The sequence below is a fragment of the Etheostoma cragini genome, chromosome 21, assembly GCF_013103735.1.
Source record: "Etheostoma cragini isolate CJK2018 chromosome 21, CSU_Ecrag_1.0, whole genome shotgun sequence".
Classification (NCBI taxonomy): Eukaryota; Metazoa; Chordata; class Actinopteri; order Perciformes; family Percidae; genus Etheostoma; species Etheostoma cragini.
Window position 1 is genome coordinate 11,446,269 of NC_048427.1, and position 14,395 is coordinate 11,460,663.

At 42.3% G+C, this 14,395-nt stretch overlaps 1 protein-coding gene across 4 annotated transcripts in view; it reads left to right on the forward strand.

The window, feature by feature from the left end:
- LOC117936704 (ankyrin repeat and fibronectin type-III domain-containing protein 1) overlaps positions 1-14,395 on the forward strand; it is a 131,489-nt gene that overhangs the window by 107,442 nt on the left and 9,652 nt on the right. For all 4 annotated transcript variants that reach the window (XM_034860032.1, XM_034860033.1, XM_034860031.1 and 1 more), the window contains 7 exons: positions 1,519-1,732; positions 2,002-2,209; positions 6,190-6,387; positions 7,203-7,316; positions 7,503-7,600; positions 8,721-8,811; positions 11,963-12,070. In XM_034860032.1, the coding sequence (XP_034715923.1) occupies positions 1,519-1,732; positions 2,002-2,209; positions 6,190-6,387; positions 7,203-7,316; positions 7,503-7,600; positions 8,721-8,811; positions 11,963-12,070 (1,031 nt within the window). The remainder of the gene's footprint in view (positions 1-1,518; positions 1,733-2,001; positions 2,210-6,189; positions 6,388-7,202; positions 7,317-7,502; positions 7,601-8,720; positions 8,812-11,962; positions 12,071-14,395) is intronic.

Genomic DNA, 14,395 nt, shown 5'->3' on the forward strand with positions numbered 1-14,395 from the left:
ATGTGATTGGCTGCTTAGAAATTAAGTGTTAACGAGCAGTTGGACAGGTGTACCTAATAAAGTGGCCGGTGGGTGTATGACGTTACAGCGCAGCCCTGGCATCCCGGCTACCAGGGAGACTTTGCATGTACAAGGTGACAAATATGGCATCTGTAACTGTTCAGAATGTTAAGAGTTCCCAATTGTCCCTTGAGGGAAAATTTGATTTGCAGTTGAAGGGACACTAAACAACAAATACAACAACACAATAAACATGGCACAAAACATCAACCATCCTAGCAGTACATAGCAAATAGATTGATAGAGAACAATTTAATGACTTGAATAGTGGACGGTGTCAAAAGAATCCCTTGAGATTGTCAGGAATAGTGATTTCTACGGGTGTCGTCATAGAGAAGGCCCAGGTGACACTAAAAAAATTTGGACCGGTTTGTTTTTTGCTCTAGGGAGCCTATATCTCCGACCAGAGGGAAGAGGAATAAATTCCTCCAAGAATGGGTGGTCAGAGCTTGACGAGATTGACCGTTCTTTTTGCAAAACTTGTCGAAGATCTTTGTTAGAGAGAGCTGCTGTATGCCAATTATCTTACATAGAATTGATAATGCCAACATGGTGCCCAACTGGCAGATCAGTGTCATTTCTCACCATACCATAGATCAGTGGTTCTCCGCCAGGTGTTTTGACCGCCCTCCCAGGGGGTTGAAGATCCCTTTTTATAATATCATAGGATTTTAATGGGATTTTAATTAAAAAAAATTCAACTGTGTAAATATTTTTGTTTCTGACAATCCTACAAAAGCTAAAAAGACAAAATACCTCGTTAGATCAGCTGTTCACTTTCTACATCAGCAACCTGTGACAGGGGGCATTAGTGGATATTTCTTTACTTTTAATTGACAAGCACTACCATACATACTGTTACATCAACACAAAGCATTTGATATGCTGAGCTGACATGCCTTGGCACTTAAAACAGTATTGCCACATTCAGACCTATGTATTCCTGGTGCTGTTTTCAAGAGCCGGAATCTAAACTGTTTTCCCGTAGAAATGAAACTTCCTTCCTTAGTCTTATTGTGTTTTTCAGCTTCTTTTGTGAATGGATTAAGATCAAATTCCAGACCAAAATGGACTTAAACTAACGTTGTGTCAGTTAAACACTCATCTGTTCTTCCTTCCTTTCAGGTTCTTTGTTGATCAATCTTTCTTATTCTTCCACCATTACAAAGCTGAAATGCTTGTTGACCTATACTAACAATTCCTCATTAGGCAAATTGAATTAAATTAGGTAAGCCACAGTTTGTTTTCTGGAGATAACTGACAATCTGTAAAGAAGAGGAGAGTAGTCGAATGGCTTTTTCTGAACTAAAGTGTGCTGAACCTTCCTCTGTTTGTTTGTTCTTGTTGCATTTGTCCAGTGATCTTCTCTCTTTAGATTTAAGAGGTGTTCAATCTTCACAGGGTCCATGTACTGAATCCTTTCTCTTACCTAAAGTATCCCTCCTGTCTCTCCTCCAGGGCTGACTCTGCCAAGATGACGCAGCCAATGAGGGGGGACCAGGCCCACCAGCCGGCCCCAACCCGCAAGTCAACCAGCCTGTCCTCGCCAAGCGCGGCGCGCCGCCTATACCGCAACTTGTCTGGAAAGTTCCGTACCAACCCCCCTGCCCTGGAGGACAGTGTGGTGTCAGGACGGGGAGGAGACAAGGAGAAGCTGCGAAAAACCACCGTAGTAAGTCAGAGCAAGGCTGAGAAGGAAAATATAATAAGCCCAGGAATATTATAGTCTTAAAAAAATCAAGGAAAACACATAGACTTGGATAGTAAGAGAACCTCAGGTTGTAACACCAGACACCCACCCATCTCACTTTTGTACAGCGAGACAGAAAATATATTGTGAGAAATATTCTGTGTAGACATGGTTGTGTGCAGCGAGAGTTAAACATTCACCAATACAAGCTGACATGGCAGAGGTATAACTTCACTTTGTTTTTAACACAGTTCCAGAGTAATGAAGCGCTGTTTGAGGCAGTGGAGCACCAGGAGTTGGACCTGGTACAGTTGCTTTTGTCCCAGTACAGTCTGGAGGAGCTGGACCATAACACCCCAAACAGTGAGGGTCTTCTTCCCCTCGATATCGCTATAATGACCAACAACGTGCCCATGGCCAAGCTGCTACTACAAGCTGGTGCCAAGGAAAGCCCTCACTGTGAGTAGAGGAAAACGACATACCTGAATTGTAGTACCTACCCGGTCACACGGGAATCATTTCATTCCAGACTACAGTTCCTGCTGCCCAATGTGCTTGTGACGTGAAGAATACTCTGTTTAGTACCCTTGCTGTGTAGTTGCAGCTGATTTGGCGATCAAACCGGAGTGTGTTTACAGTTTTTTCAACACAACTGAAGCCATATGTGCAAAACTCTAACTACAATCTGCATTACCACACTCACCGGATCTAGTGTGGTTCTTATCACCTGCAAAACTCATTCCAAGCAACACAACTCTTGCCACACGTCTCAAAACAGGCTCAATGCAGCCAAACACTATGAAATATCCTCAATGAGATAACACACTGACACTCAGAACACACTGAGAGTAAAAACACAAGCATCAAACACCAATACGGAAATTACTAACTTTTCATATTTACAGTTTGAGTCATACAAGTGACTTCACACTAATGAACAGTTCATTTAAAGAAGAGAGTGAATTTCTGTCACATGAACATTTTTATTTGATCATTTGCCTGTTTTTTATGTTAACAAGAGGAAATGAAAATCTGCAGTTTGCTTTCAATAGATATATCATTTTATTGTGTCTGTAGTAATGAATGTAATGCTAAAAACTAAAGGAATGTAATAGCAAAGAACACTGGATGTCCAGGCTTGCCATGCACCTGCATCATCTATAAATCCAAATGAATGTGGTGTTGCCAGTGCTTCCACCTCCATTACTCCGTGAAAAACATTAACTCTACAGTTTTACTATAGTAAAAGTAGTGTTTTTTACATTTTTAATATAGCTGTGTATATAACCTCAGACATCTTACCTGGACATATTGATATCTTTGCTCTTTTACCTGTTCACTGTTCACTAACAAGTCTTTCAGTTAAAATTGCAATCCGCAATGTTTGAAATACACCAGACTGAAACCCGATTGTGTTTTGAATGCGTGGATAACACTTTTGGCAGCAGTGTGTTTGCATTTAGCTACAAAGTGCTGTAAATCCACAGTCTTGTGCAGGTTGTGGTTAAAGTCATGGGATAAGCATGTAGAGTTTATAAAACATGTTCAAACAATAAAAACAAACTAGAGTTTAGTTCACATGAACTGCTGCTGTGCAGACTGTGGAATTCATCTTTTTCTTTCTTTGAAAAATACCCATAGTATCGTCAGTGTGTCTGTACTAATGAGAGCAATATTCAGGACCTCATGTTTTCAGTTTCTTGTATTAAAATCATATTCTTTCTTGTAAAATTTGACAGCCTCTTTACTCCTAAGTTTGGCTGGCCTACAGGTGAATCGTAGCATAGCAAAAGCTACCTTGGCTTTGAGCAGGAAGCAAGTTGATTTGCCAGATCCCTTCGCCAATCTAATCAAGCCAAAACAAATTGTATGATGTGTGGAAAAGCCAAATGTAGTTGTGTTCTGCCAATCACAACTTATACACTTTACAAATGATGACGCAAGTGAAGCCCCAACCCACATCTGTCACTTACTGACAGATCTGTTATCATTTTGTTTCCTATTTCGACTTGAATCTTTAGCATGGCTCAGAACTGATACCAGACCAGAGTTTGTTTAGGTCCCAAAAGCCACTCAATGGGAATCAACAACTGTCGTTGTGGACACCAAAGCTGCTGCCACGACAACATCAGCTGTCACCACAGCAAACGCAGGTGTTGCTCAAAGCAACCACGCACAAATACTGTAACACATAGCACAATCTCTTATCATGCATACCAGTAATGCATTCATCTACACACTCCTCCCAAACCCACACATCTCTTCGGTTTTGTGCTGGCAGTAAAAAACATATTAAAGGCAATGAAGGGTTGCTAATCATGATGCAATATTAGTCATCTTTGTAAGCACTTTTCACTGTCTGTGATCTGCTGAGCCTCTGCTCCATTCTTCTGTTAATGATTAGAACTCGCCAGTATGGCTCCTAGGCTGTTTGTGCTTGTACTTGTGTGCACACGCGCACACACACACACACACTCCTCCAGAGCTGAGCCAGACGTCTTATAAAGGTATCATTAAATTGAAAACACTTGAATGGAAAGTGATGTTTACTGAAGTTTGCTCAATGATTGTTCCCTCTCTCCTGCACTCAAATAACTCATGAGAGAATGTGAGTTGTGTGTGTGTGTGTGTGTGTGTGTGTGTGTGTTTGTGTGTGTATGTGTAAGAGAGAGAACAACAGCACATAAGAAAAGTAAAGGCTTCTATTTTTATAAGCATGTACTAATCAAACTCCATCTGAGGAGAATTGACATCAAAGACGCTGCAGACTTTTCCTTGAGCTTTGAAAGGATTAAACTCCAATGCTTATTGATATTGCCAGGCTTGACTTAATTGTGTGGTTACCAGAAAGACAAAGGCAGACAAAGACAACCAAACAATTTCTCCAAAGCAACTTCATATTTACATTATAAATCCCTCTCAATAGGACAAAGGCACTTTAATGTTCTGTTGAGGATCCCAGCCTAAATGTGAAATAAGGACAAATCAAGACACACGTACACACTGGTGACAGCATCTGGACCAGTTTATAGTCCTGGAAGGCCTGGAAATGTAAATCAAAATGGACCTTCTACAGTTATTTCTATCCTTCCAAGAGTCCAAGTCCAAGGATCCTCAGTAATAATCCTTACCCCCAACCCCCTGTTTTAAAAGTGACAAACGGCCTCTAGGTCTTCACACAAGTGGCTGAAGAGTACAACACAACTGACACCCAGAAGAGATTCTCAGATTCAAAGAGAAGCTCGCAGCCACTGAGGAGACACCGAGAGAGCCGCAGAATTAAACACCCAGATGGACATTTTGACACGGAGCTTTAAACTTACTGTCAACAGTGGAATCTAACGCTCAACAGTGGAATCTACAATGAACAAACACAGACCACACAGACTAAACACAGACACAGAGCAGTCCCAAACACTCCCAGGATGACCAGCCACCAAAGAAGAAGTACAGTATGCTACTGTCCTTTGTGAACTTAACAGCTTTACATTACCTGGTCTACACTTTTATTTAAAGTGATCTGTACACAAAGCAATTGCAATCTTAAAATCTTTGTCTTCAGCCATTATCTCTAAACGCATGGCCTTGATTTGAATATTTTTAATTGGGAGTTGCATCGCATCTACTATGGAGATGTGTTTTTTTGTTTAAGTAAACATCATTCTGAACTTGTTAGTAACACCCTACCACCTCTCAGAAAAGCATTCCTCTGGTGGAGGCTGTTTGACTCTGGGGTCTGTGATATATAAAGATGAGTTATACACATTTTTTCCACAAGTTTTGCAGAAAAATAGTTTTACAATGTCAATTTAAAATTATGCCTATGCACGTTCCCATCATTTTGTGTTCTCTTATAACCGCAAACGAAGAAAACTCTTCCCTCTCTTGCCTCTCTCACTTTCATTGCCACATTTTCTGTCATTTTCTAGGTGATGTCATCCCTAAAGTGAGACTGCTTAGTTAAATTAAGTTTATTGAGGAATCTGCCACATCATTTTGGCAAACAAAGACATTTAAAAGAGTCCCTGCATAAGCAATGTTGCTTTTGTAGGCCACTTTTGCAGGCCACTGCAATATCATTATACCCATGTGCACTTGATAAAAGGGAAACCAACATGATATTTACTTTTCTAATTGAGCTAGTAAATCATGTTGTGATGAACACCTGTTTTGTTCTTGAAAAAGTCCACAATGATATAGTTCTAACATAAAATTAGATTCACAGTATTTTGCATTTACTCTCTGAATTTTGGTTGGAAAAACAGCCCACTCAAAGTTATAGTGCAGCATTGCTTAGCTTTGTCATGGGTCAATACAAAAACAATTTTCTGGATGTCAAAGTAGTTTTGAAATAATGTGTACTGAAACTCCTCGTTTAATACAGTATGCATGCATTGACTTTTCTCTCTCTCTTGCTGTCTCTCCAATGTGTTTCTTAGTTGTGAGTCTGGAGGGCCGAGCAGTGCATTTGGCCACCTTGGTGCAGGAGGCTGAGCAGCGGGTGTCAGAGCTTCAGGCCCAGGTTCAAAGCGATGGTCCTGATGAGCGGGAGGGATCTGACCGGGAGCGGCAGCTAAAGGCCTGGGAGTGGAGGCTCCGGCTCTTCCGACGCATGCAGACAGGCTTTGAGCATGCTAGTAAGGCTTCAGGATGACTTTGATGCTTATTACAGAGATTGCCTTTAAATGCTGACTAAGGGGAAGCTTGCCTCTAACATCATACAAGCAGTCTCTTTGGTTTTCATTTTTGTACACCTTTCTCTGCTGGCATTTTGTCTGGGCAGAGTTAATGGCTTCCATACTGGAAAGGCTTGCATACTGACTGTGTGTGTGTGTGTGTGTGTGTGTGTGCGTGTGTGTGTGTGTGTGTGTGTGTGTGTGTGTGTGTGTGTGTGTGTGAGTGTGTGTGTGTGTGTGTGTGTGTGTGTGAGCAAACATAACATGCCTGTATTCCTGCTTTAATTTTTTTATAGGCATTTCATGACACGCGGAGTAGCAGGGTAGACAGCCACCCCTGAAAACAGACTTACTCGCACGCACACACTCCTCCCTTCCACCAAAACCAATCTGCACTTTCATGCAAAAAAAACATTGTTCCCCTCTTTATAGTTCCACATACTTGTGTTATTTGATGGGTGAGCTGTGTGGACATGAATGGGAATGATTCACCACATGTTAAAATGTATTGACATCCTTGCTTTTTCTCAGTTTTGACTAAGTCAGCATTAACATGTGAAGATGTTAGATAACAAGCATCCACTATGACACTTTTTCAGCTTTCCAATTTCTGAAAATGAGCAATACATTGTACAACAGACAAGGAAGTCTAAATAATGTCAGTACAGTTAGCTGCCAATTGTTTAAGCTCCCTGCATTATCTTAGTTATGAAACACAGTGATCTTAAGTGTCCTTGTGTTTACATTGCCATCTTTCTGTCTCTCTGCCTACCCAGGCCCTCCAGATGCCCCCAGTGTAGTCCGCCTGTCTGTCAGCAGCAGCACCAGTCTAAGAGTGGACTTCCAGGAACCTCTTTGTGTCAACTCTGCTGTGGTTACCAAGTACAAAGGTCCGCCACCGTGCCCGTCTCTCTGCTTCATTTAAAACCAACTACTCAGTATCCCAAAGCTTTGGTGCTATGTAATGTGTTAATAAATACTACAAGTATTTCAGAGTGTTTTGCATTTCTTTCAATACCAATTTATTTCTTAAAGTTTATTTATTATTTAAAACATGTGTTTGTGTGTATTTGCAGTGAGCTGGAGCAGTGCTCCTTTATTAAGTCCTTTGCTGGGTGAGATAATCGTGGAGGACACCACTCTGCTACAGTGTCACATCCCTGGACTCACTTCTGTAAGTCTTGCCAGAATTTGTCTCTGTCTCCGCCATATGATTGACAGTCTTTTTCAGTATGATGATTCAACCAGTAGTAAGCTAGAAGAAACTGATCCAGATTTCAAAATAACAGAATAAATCTCTTATACATGATGCTCTCAAGAGATAACACCATGATCTGCTCCATAGACAATAATTGTGTCTTGTTTGTAGTGTCTGGATAGAACATCTTTCCCTTCCTGCACATCACACCATTTTCACGTTAACCCTAATTAAGTAGCCCTATTTCCTCTGCTCCAACCACAGTCCATTAGAACTCCCTGATAAAAAGGATACAGTCATACATTATCTAGGTATTTTATGGGTGATAAAACAACACAAAGAACCACTCAGCTCTAGCTTCTCCAGCTGTTGGCATTGACGGATATAAAATTTAGAAGCTATTCTGCCACACGAAGGCCCCTGATATTATTTACAATATTGCTCTGGTGACATTTGAAGGCATTTCCCAAGTGACTCTTCTTTACATATGTCAAACTCCTCACACAAGTTGTCACCATCAAATCCAAGTGATGGGGGTGAAAGACAAATGGCCCTGCTACAAACACAATTGGAAAACAATGTTTATTTGTTATTTGTTAAAAGTGTTGGCTCCTGACCATTCATAAGCAGCAGTTGCAGAACACCCTCCCGAAATGATGGAAAGAGCAGCTTGGTAGCCTGCCACCTGATTTATGTTTGGCATTTGTAAGCGGGCATGTAGACAAATGGACGCTCCCTTGGTTGTTTGTTATTGTGTGGGGGAAACCCCTTCCCCCCTTTAAGACCCCCGCTGCCAGCCAAAGCTCACTACTGTCACATGACGGGGTCAAGGCGAGGTCAGGAAGTGTCGGCGGCTGCTTTGATTGATCTGGCTGAGAAAGGAGAGACAGAGGCCTGCTGTCTGTAGACTGGGCACAGAGACAGACATAGCTTCTAGATAGACCCTTTACCCTCCACACACACACACACACACACACACACACACACAGAAATGTAGACAGACAGTGACCAAGTAAGAGACAAACCGATGCATCACTGAATCACACACATACATTTGCATATGGAGAATTAACTGTCATCTGTCCTGTCCTTACAGGGGACCTATTACTATGTCCAGGTGTCAGCCTACAACATGAAGGGCTGGGGGCCTCCACAAGTTTCCACACCTGCCTGCGCTGCACCTTCCAGTAAGTCTCCACAGTGTGTATGTTTGTGTGTGTACTTTATGTTTTACACAAAGCAAAACAGAACTTCAAGTTAACAAAATCTCCAAACAAATGCCCTGAAGGGTTTTGGCTTGCCTCACTGAATTCACACCACTGAAAAATTGTTTTCACACAGGACTTAGATGTACGTATGTGTGTGGACTTGGGGGAGCAGCTGGACCCTCTGGGGCCAGCAGGCTGGGTGGGTTTTGGGACCCCCTCTGTGGACGTCAGAGTGTGTAACCATAGCCTCAGGATGGCGTTTGGGGCTGGCTGACAGAAGAAGGTACCCGAGTTCAGCCAAGAAGTTAACCGTGAAGTCATGTGCGACAACAGCTGAGGTGTTGACTCACCAGCTCCGAACTTATTTCTTCTTTTCTGTATCTATCTATCTATCTATCTATCTATCTATATATCAATCAAAGGTTTTTAATAAGTTACAAAGGGCAGATTGAGGACTTTACGATGTTTTCTTCGCTACAATATTAGATTTATTGGTTTTCAAGTAAATTAATTAATATATTTAAATTAAATTAAAATTAAGGTTTAAAACATGTAATTAAAGTGAAGTGTTTCATTCAGTTCATTAATTTGTGAGATGGGTTAGTTGTTTATGTGAAGCATATATAGTCTGTGCAACCGGCACACACCTACTGTAAGAGAGTGAACATGGGTACTGTGAGTGTGGATGTGTTGGCACACTGAGGGCACATCTGGGGAACATATGAACATGTTTGTCCTCATCAGCACACTGTGTTTTTCAGCAACTGTGTGTGTGTGTGTGTGTGTGTGTGTGTGTGTGTGTGTGTGCGTGTGTGTGTGTTTGTGTCTTCATTTCAGGAGACTGGGCTTTCCCTCTCTTTTTTCTACTGTCCACCCCCCTCCCTCTCTCAGAGCTAATTTCGATGTTGCGTGTTTGTGTTTTCCATTTGGGCCTACCACTGGAAATATTTGCATGTCTGTGCTGTAGCACGCGGCGCGGCCCCAACAGTGGGGGCCTTATACCGGGCCGTGGACGCCCATTAAAGGGCCCGCTTGTCCTGTCGGGACAGGCACCTTTCCGGGAATAGAGCTCACCGTGTTTCAGCCTCACGCGCCCTCCGGGGGGCTCCAGGAGGGGAGTTGGGGTGGGGGTAATGGGGGTTAGGTGGTGGTTGATGGTGATGTTGGTTGATGGAGGAGGGGGGGTTATCGCTGACACATCCTCCAGTGAGCAAGCAAGGATGCTGGCTTACTACCACAGTAGGCAGAAGGTGCTGAAGGATCATTTTCAGCAGAGATGGTCATCTATGAGGAGGGAAGGGAAAGTGTGCATTTGTATGTGTGTCTATATTATTGGTTTTTATTTTATTATTCTATAAGAGGAAACAGGGAAAACACAAAGAGGGGTACAACATGTGCATTCATTCAAATGTTCTGCTTTTGGAGGCATAGCAAAAGTGTAGCATGATACTTTATATCACTGGGGCAGCCGTGTGTGTGCGTGTGTGTGCATGTGTGTGTGTGTGTGTGCACGTGCGTGCATACTGTCCGTTAAAAAATATGTCCAGAGCAGCCAGTAGCAGTGGTGCTTAGTAGATCTGTCTGTCAGCCAACCACAACTTTCTCACACTGGGGTGGGTGCTGTTTCCTATAGTCCACACATAATATCTGTTTGAGAAGCAGGTTGTCTCATACACCTCACACTCCTACTAATGGAAGCCCCTCAGGAGCAGCGCCAGCCCAAGAATTTTAGGGGTCCCAGGCAGAATTTGATTAACCCTCTCCCAATCCCCAGGCTAACCCCACATAGAGTCCCACTAACGTATGGTTATACAAAAGTAAAAGTGTCAGTTTAAGTCCAGTTTATTTCCATTTAACCAAAGTTATTGCTCTATAACCCATGGATCCATGTTTACATATTTAAAATAAACCAAATAATGTTATTCAAACAATCCTTTGTGAACTTAATCTGCATGCCTCCCCCTTTTTTATTTCTTTATTCATAGAAAAATAATAAACTTCTTGACTGATTTACAAACTAATGAAGACTCTCTGAAAACATAGCTCCACAATCGAAAATAAGTAGATCAAGGAAGGACAACTCTCTTTATTGCAGTTGTATTTAAACTACCATTTAGGAATTTTTGAAGTTTTGTGATACATATTGAGATATACCTAAATACCTCATTTGCAGAACCAAACATACAGCAGGCAATCCTATATGTCAGCTCATCTCTGCAAACTAAGCGGCAACATCCGATGCTGAAAAAAACTGCCATTCATCGATTGGCCACTTGAGGCATGGCTCCAAAAGCGAGTTGATCCCCATAGACCCCATGTTAAAATGTCCAACCTTACAGCAGAAATAAACCAGTTTAGAGTCTGATACAAAAACTGGTTTGGTCTCTATTAGGTCTGCAATTTAAGATTTTTTATCCATCGTTGAATAATCTGTTCAATATTTTCTCGATTATTCAATTAGTTGTTTTGTCTATAAAATGCCAGAGAATGGTGAAATATGTTCAGTGTTATCCAAGCCCAAAATGACTTGTTCCCTATTTTAGCATAGCATGTTAGAATGCTAACATTTGGTGATTAGCCCTGAACACAAAGCATACCTGATGACATCAAAGTGATGGACAAATGTAAAGTTTGACCTGATGATGGAGATACCTGAAATGTTAAGGGATAAACTAAGTTATACAATTAAACATAAGGGAATCATCAATCTCTTTACTGAATTTCATGACGATTTGTCCAATGGTCAAGACATTTCACAAAAACATTTCACAAAAATGTCAATCTGATGGCTCAAGAGGTAAAGTTAGTGTGATTCAAGCTTCAGGGAACACACTTTTTTTTTTTACCAGTCATCCAAAAGTTGTTTAAATAATTTAGTCTGGATCAAAGTGGTCTATCGACATCCATAGAGCTATGCAACTATCGTGGCTATATATATTTGTCTTGCATTACAACAACATATTTAATAGGATTTTCACACTTGTAGCCCCCTCATTTCATCAGCTTGGCTTCTCCATCATTAATGCACATCATAGGTCTAGAAATCAGCACTATGAGTCTATTGATACAGTACATGCAGCACATTGCATTCCCATGTATCTAATATCGTCATTCTCACCTCTGTCTGCAGGTTGGAGGGATATCGATGGCCGCGCTCCACGTCAGAGAGGCCAGAAGGAGGCGCTTGATCAGCTACTTGGACAGATAAAAGAAGCTCACCGCCACTGTGTCTGCCATGGTATCAACAACTTTTTGATCGATTTGGTGGGAGTGTTTACACCAAATACAGAACAGTAATATGAGACCTTTTAACGGTTAGCATAGCTGACCCCTGGTGAAACCCAAACCAATAAACCTGGTAGTGATAGTGACTATACCAGATATACTTTACATCTGAGCACATGTTATGTCACACAAAAGGTTTTAAACTGCCATTGGGTTTAACTATGGAATTGCAGTGAAAGTGAAATGCACCATTAGCTGTGGTATGAGCTTCTGACATTAAACTGAGCTTCTGTCGTTTCAACTGCACCCTTCACATTTTAAACAAACACATCAGAATTTTCAGCCAACATCTAGTTCATGTGTCAGAAATATTCTTTGTGTAAACAAACACGAACATGAGCAATGGACGGTTCAACTCGCAGGTGTAACACGTCTCACCAATTGCTGTGTTTCATCTCATAGTGACAGACACTTTACAATCTCAGGCACGACAAGTACTCTGGGGGCCATACACCCTAAGACAGCATGCCACCTCAAAAATAATACCCTCCCCTCTGTCTCAACAACACCCCCACCCCCTTATACATCTTTCCATGAGTCAGCCCTTCCTCTGCTGAATACCTCTCTCTCTGTGACAAAATGCAGATCAACTTCTCTCACACTAAGGCTGTTTATATCCCCAAACACTGCAGGCTGTAAGCTGGTCCCATAAGTGTCAAAACCTGTCCACAGTGACTCTTTTACATGATGGCAAACTGCATTTAGCGTGTAGCAAGTTGTCTCTCTTTTTCTCGCACACCCACATGCCCAAACACACTCACCCACTTACTATTGTTCACTGTGGCCAGACCATATTTGCTATAGGGCGAAATGCAATATAATAGTCAGTATTGAGTGGCTCTTGGTTCTTCAGACGGCGACTGATTGAGCTTGAGAGTTCAGGCACGGTAGCCAAGGTGGCGTGTCCCGGGGTCATGTTTGTTATTCCTGTAAGAGACGAGTCCTGGGCTGGAGTCGGCAGAGGGCATAAATTAACACTGACTACTGCTGCCTCCACCCCCCACAGCCCGCCAGTCGTCCTGTCTACTGTCCATACATATACACACATAAAGATAGACAGGCACACACATAGATACACATGTACATGAAACAGACACAAATATTCTTGTTCATGGTCCCTCTTTCAGCTCTGACTCTCTCACACATGTCCATGTACGCACCCCTATCGCAGCACAACTTATAGCCCACGCCACATTCTCCCTCTTGTACAAACACTATTAATTAAACTGTGAAAGAGGCCTTGACTAACAGAGGCACCCCAGCAGTCAGCCCTACTTGTCTGTCTTACTCAGTGTCAAACGGGGAGTGAGGCCAGGAGGACATGAGCTGAACAGACTCGCGAGTAAAGAGAAATTTGGGGAGGTGAGAGGGGTCGAGGGTTGCTGTTTTTTCTTGTTGCTCCACCTCGACTCGTCCACCTGAAGAGAAAATTTGTTCTTTTCGGGTCCTGAATGGGGGGATTTATTGACTTTAAGTGGCCTGGTGCTGGAGTAAGATCACCTGGGAGGGAGGAGAGGGAATCTGTGAAGGGTTTGGGACTCCGGGTTTCTAATGAGTTGGGAGGTGCATTATCTCACCAACAGGCACCCCCACACACACACACACACACACACACACACACACACACACATACACACACACACACACACCTCTTTCGCTTCCAACCACCTCCAGGCCCACTAAAAATAAACATGTCCCCACAGACTTAACTGACCTCCCTGTCAGTGAGTGGCAAAAAGTTAAGAAACATACAGACACACACACGCACACACACACACACACGCACACGCACACACACAAATTACTACCGCTCCTTGGCTCCACTCATATGGCTGTTGCTCAAGACATAACATGCTCCAGCAGCTTTAGTATGTGCAGGTAAACACACACACGCATACACACACACATTTACACACAGTTAGTGTCCCTCTGGGAGCAGAGAGCTAGTGATTCCCTTAAGGCCCATAGTCTGCTGTTGGCAGCCAGCATAACTGTCAAATGGTGCCACGGGAGCGCATGAAATGTTGAAAAACATTCCACTCTGACCATGTTGTTGGACATGTCAGGTTTGTTGTCAATTAGGTAACGACCTGTCACTGGAAGAGATGTTTCTAGAGTTTGTCAGGACAGAGGTATTCATTGGTGCAAAAAAAAATCAGACAACCAATCAGAGTCATGCTACAGTTTCTCATAAGCCCTGACTTTAAGCAGCAGAATATTCATCCAAGAGTAATAAAAAAAAGTAAGAAACATCTTTTTTTCTTGTCTGTGTCTTGTC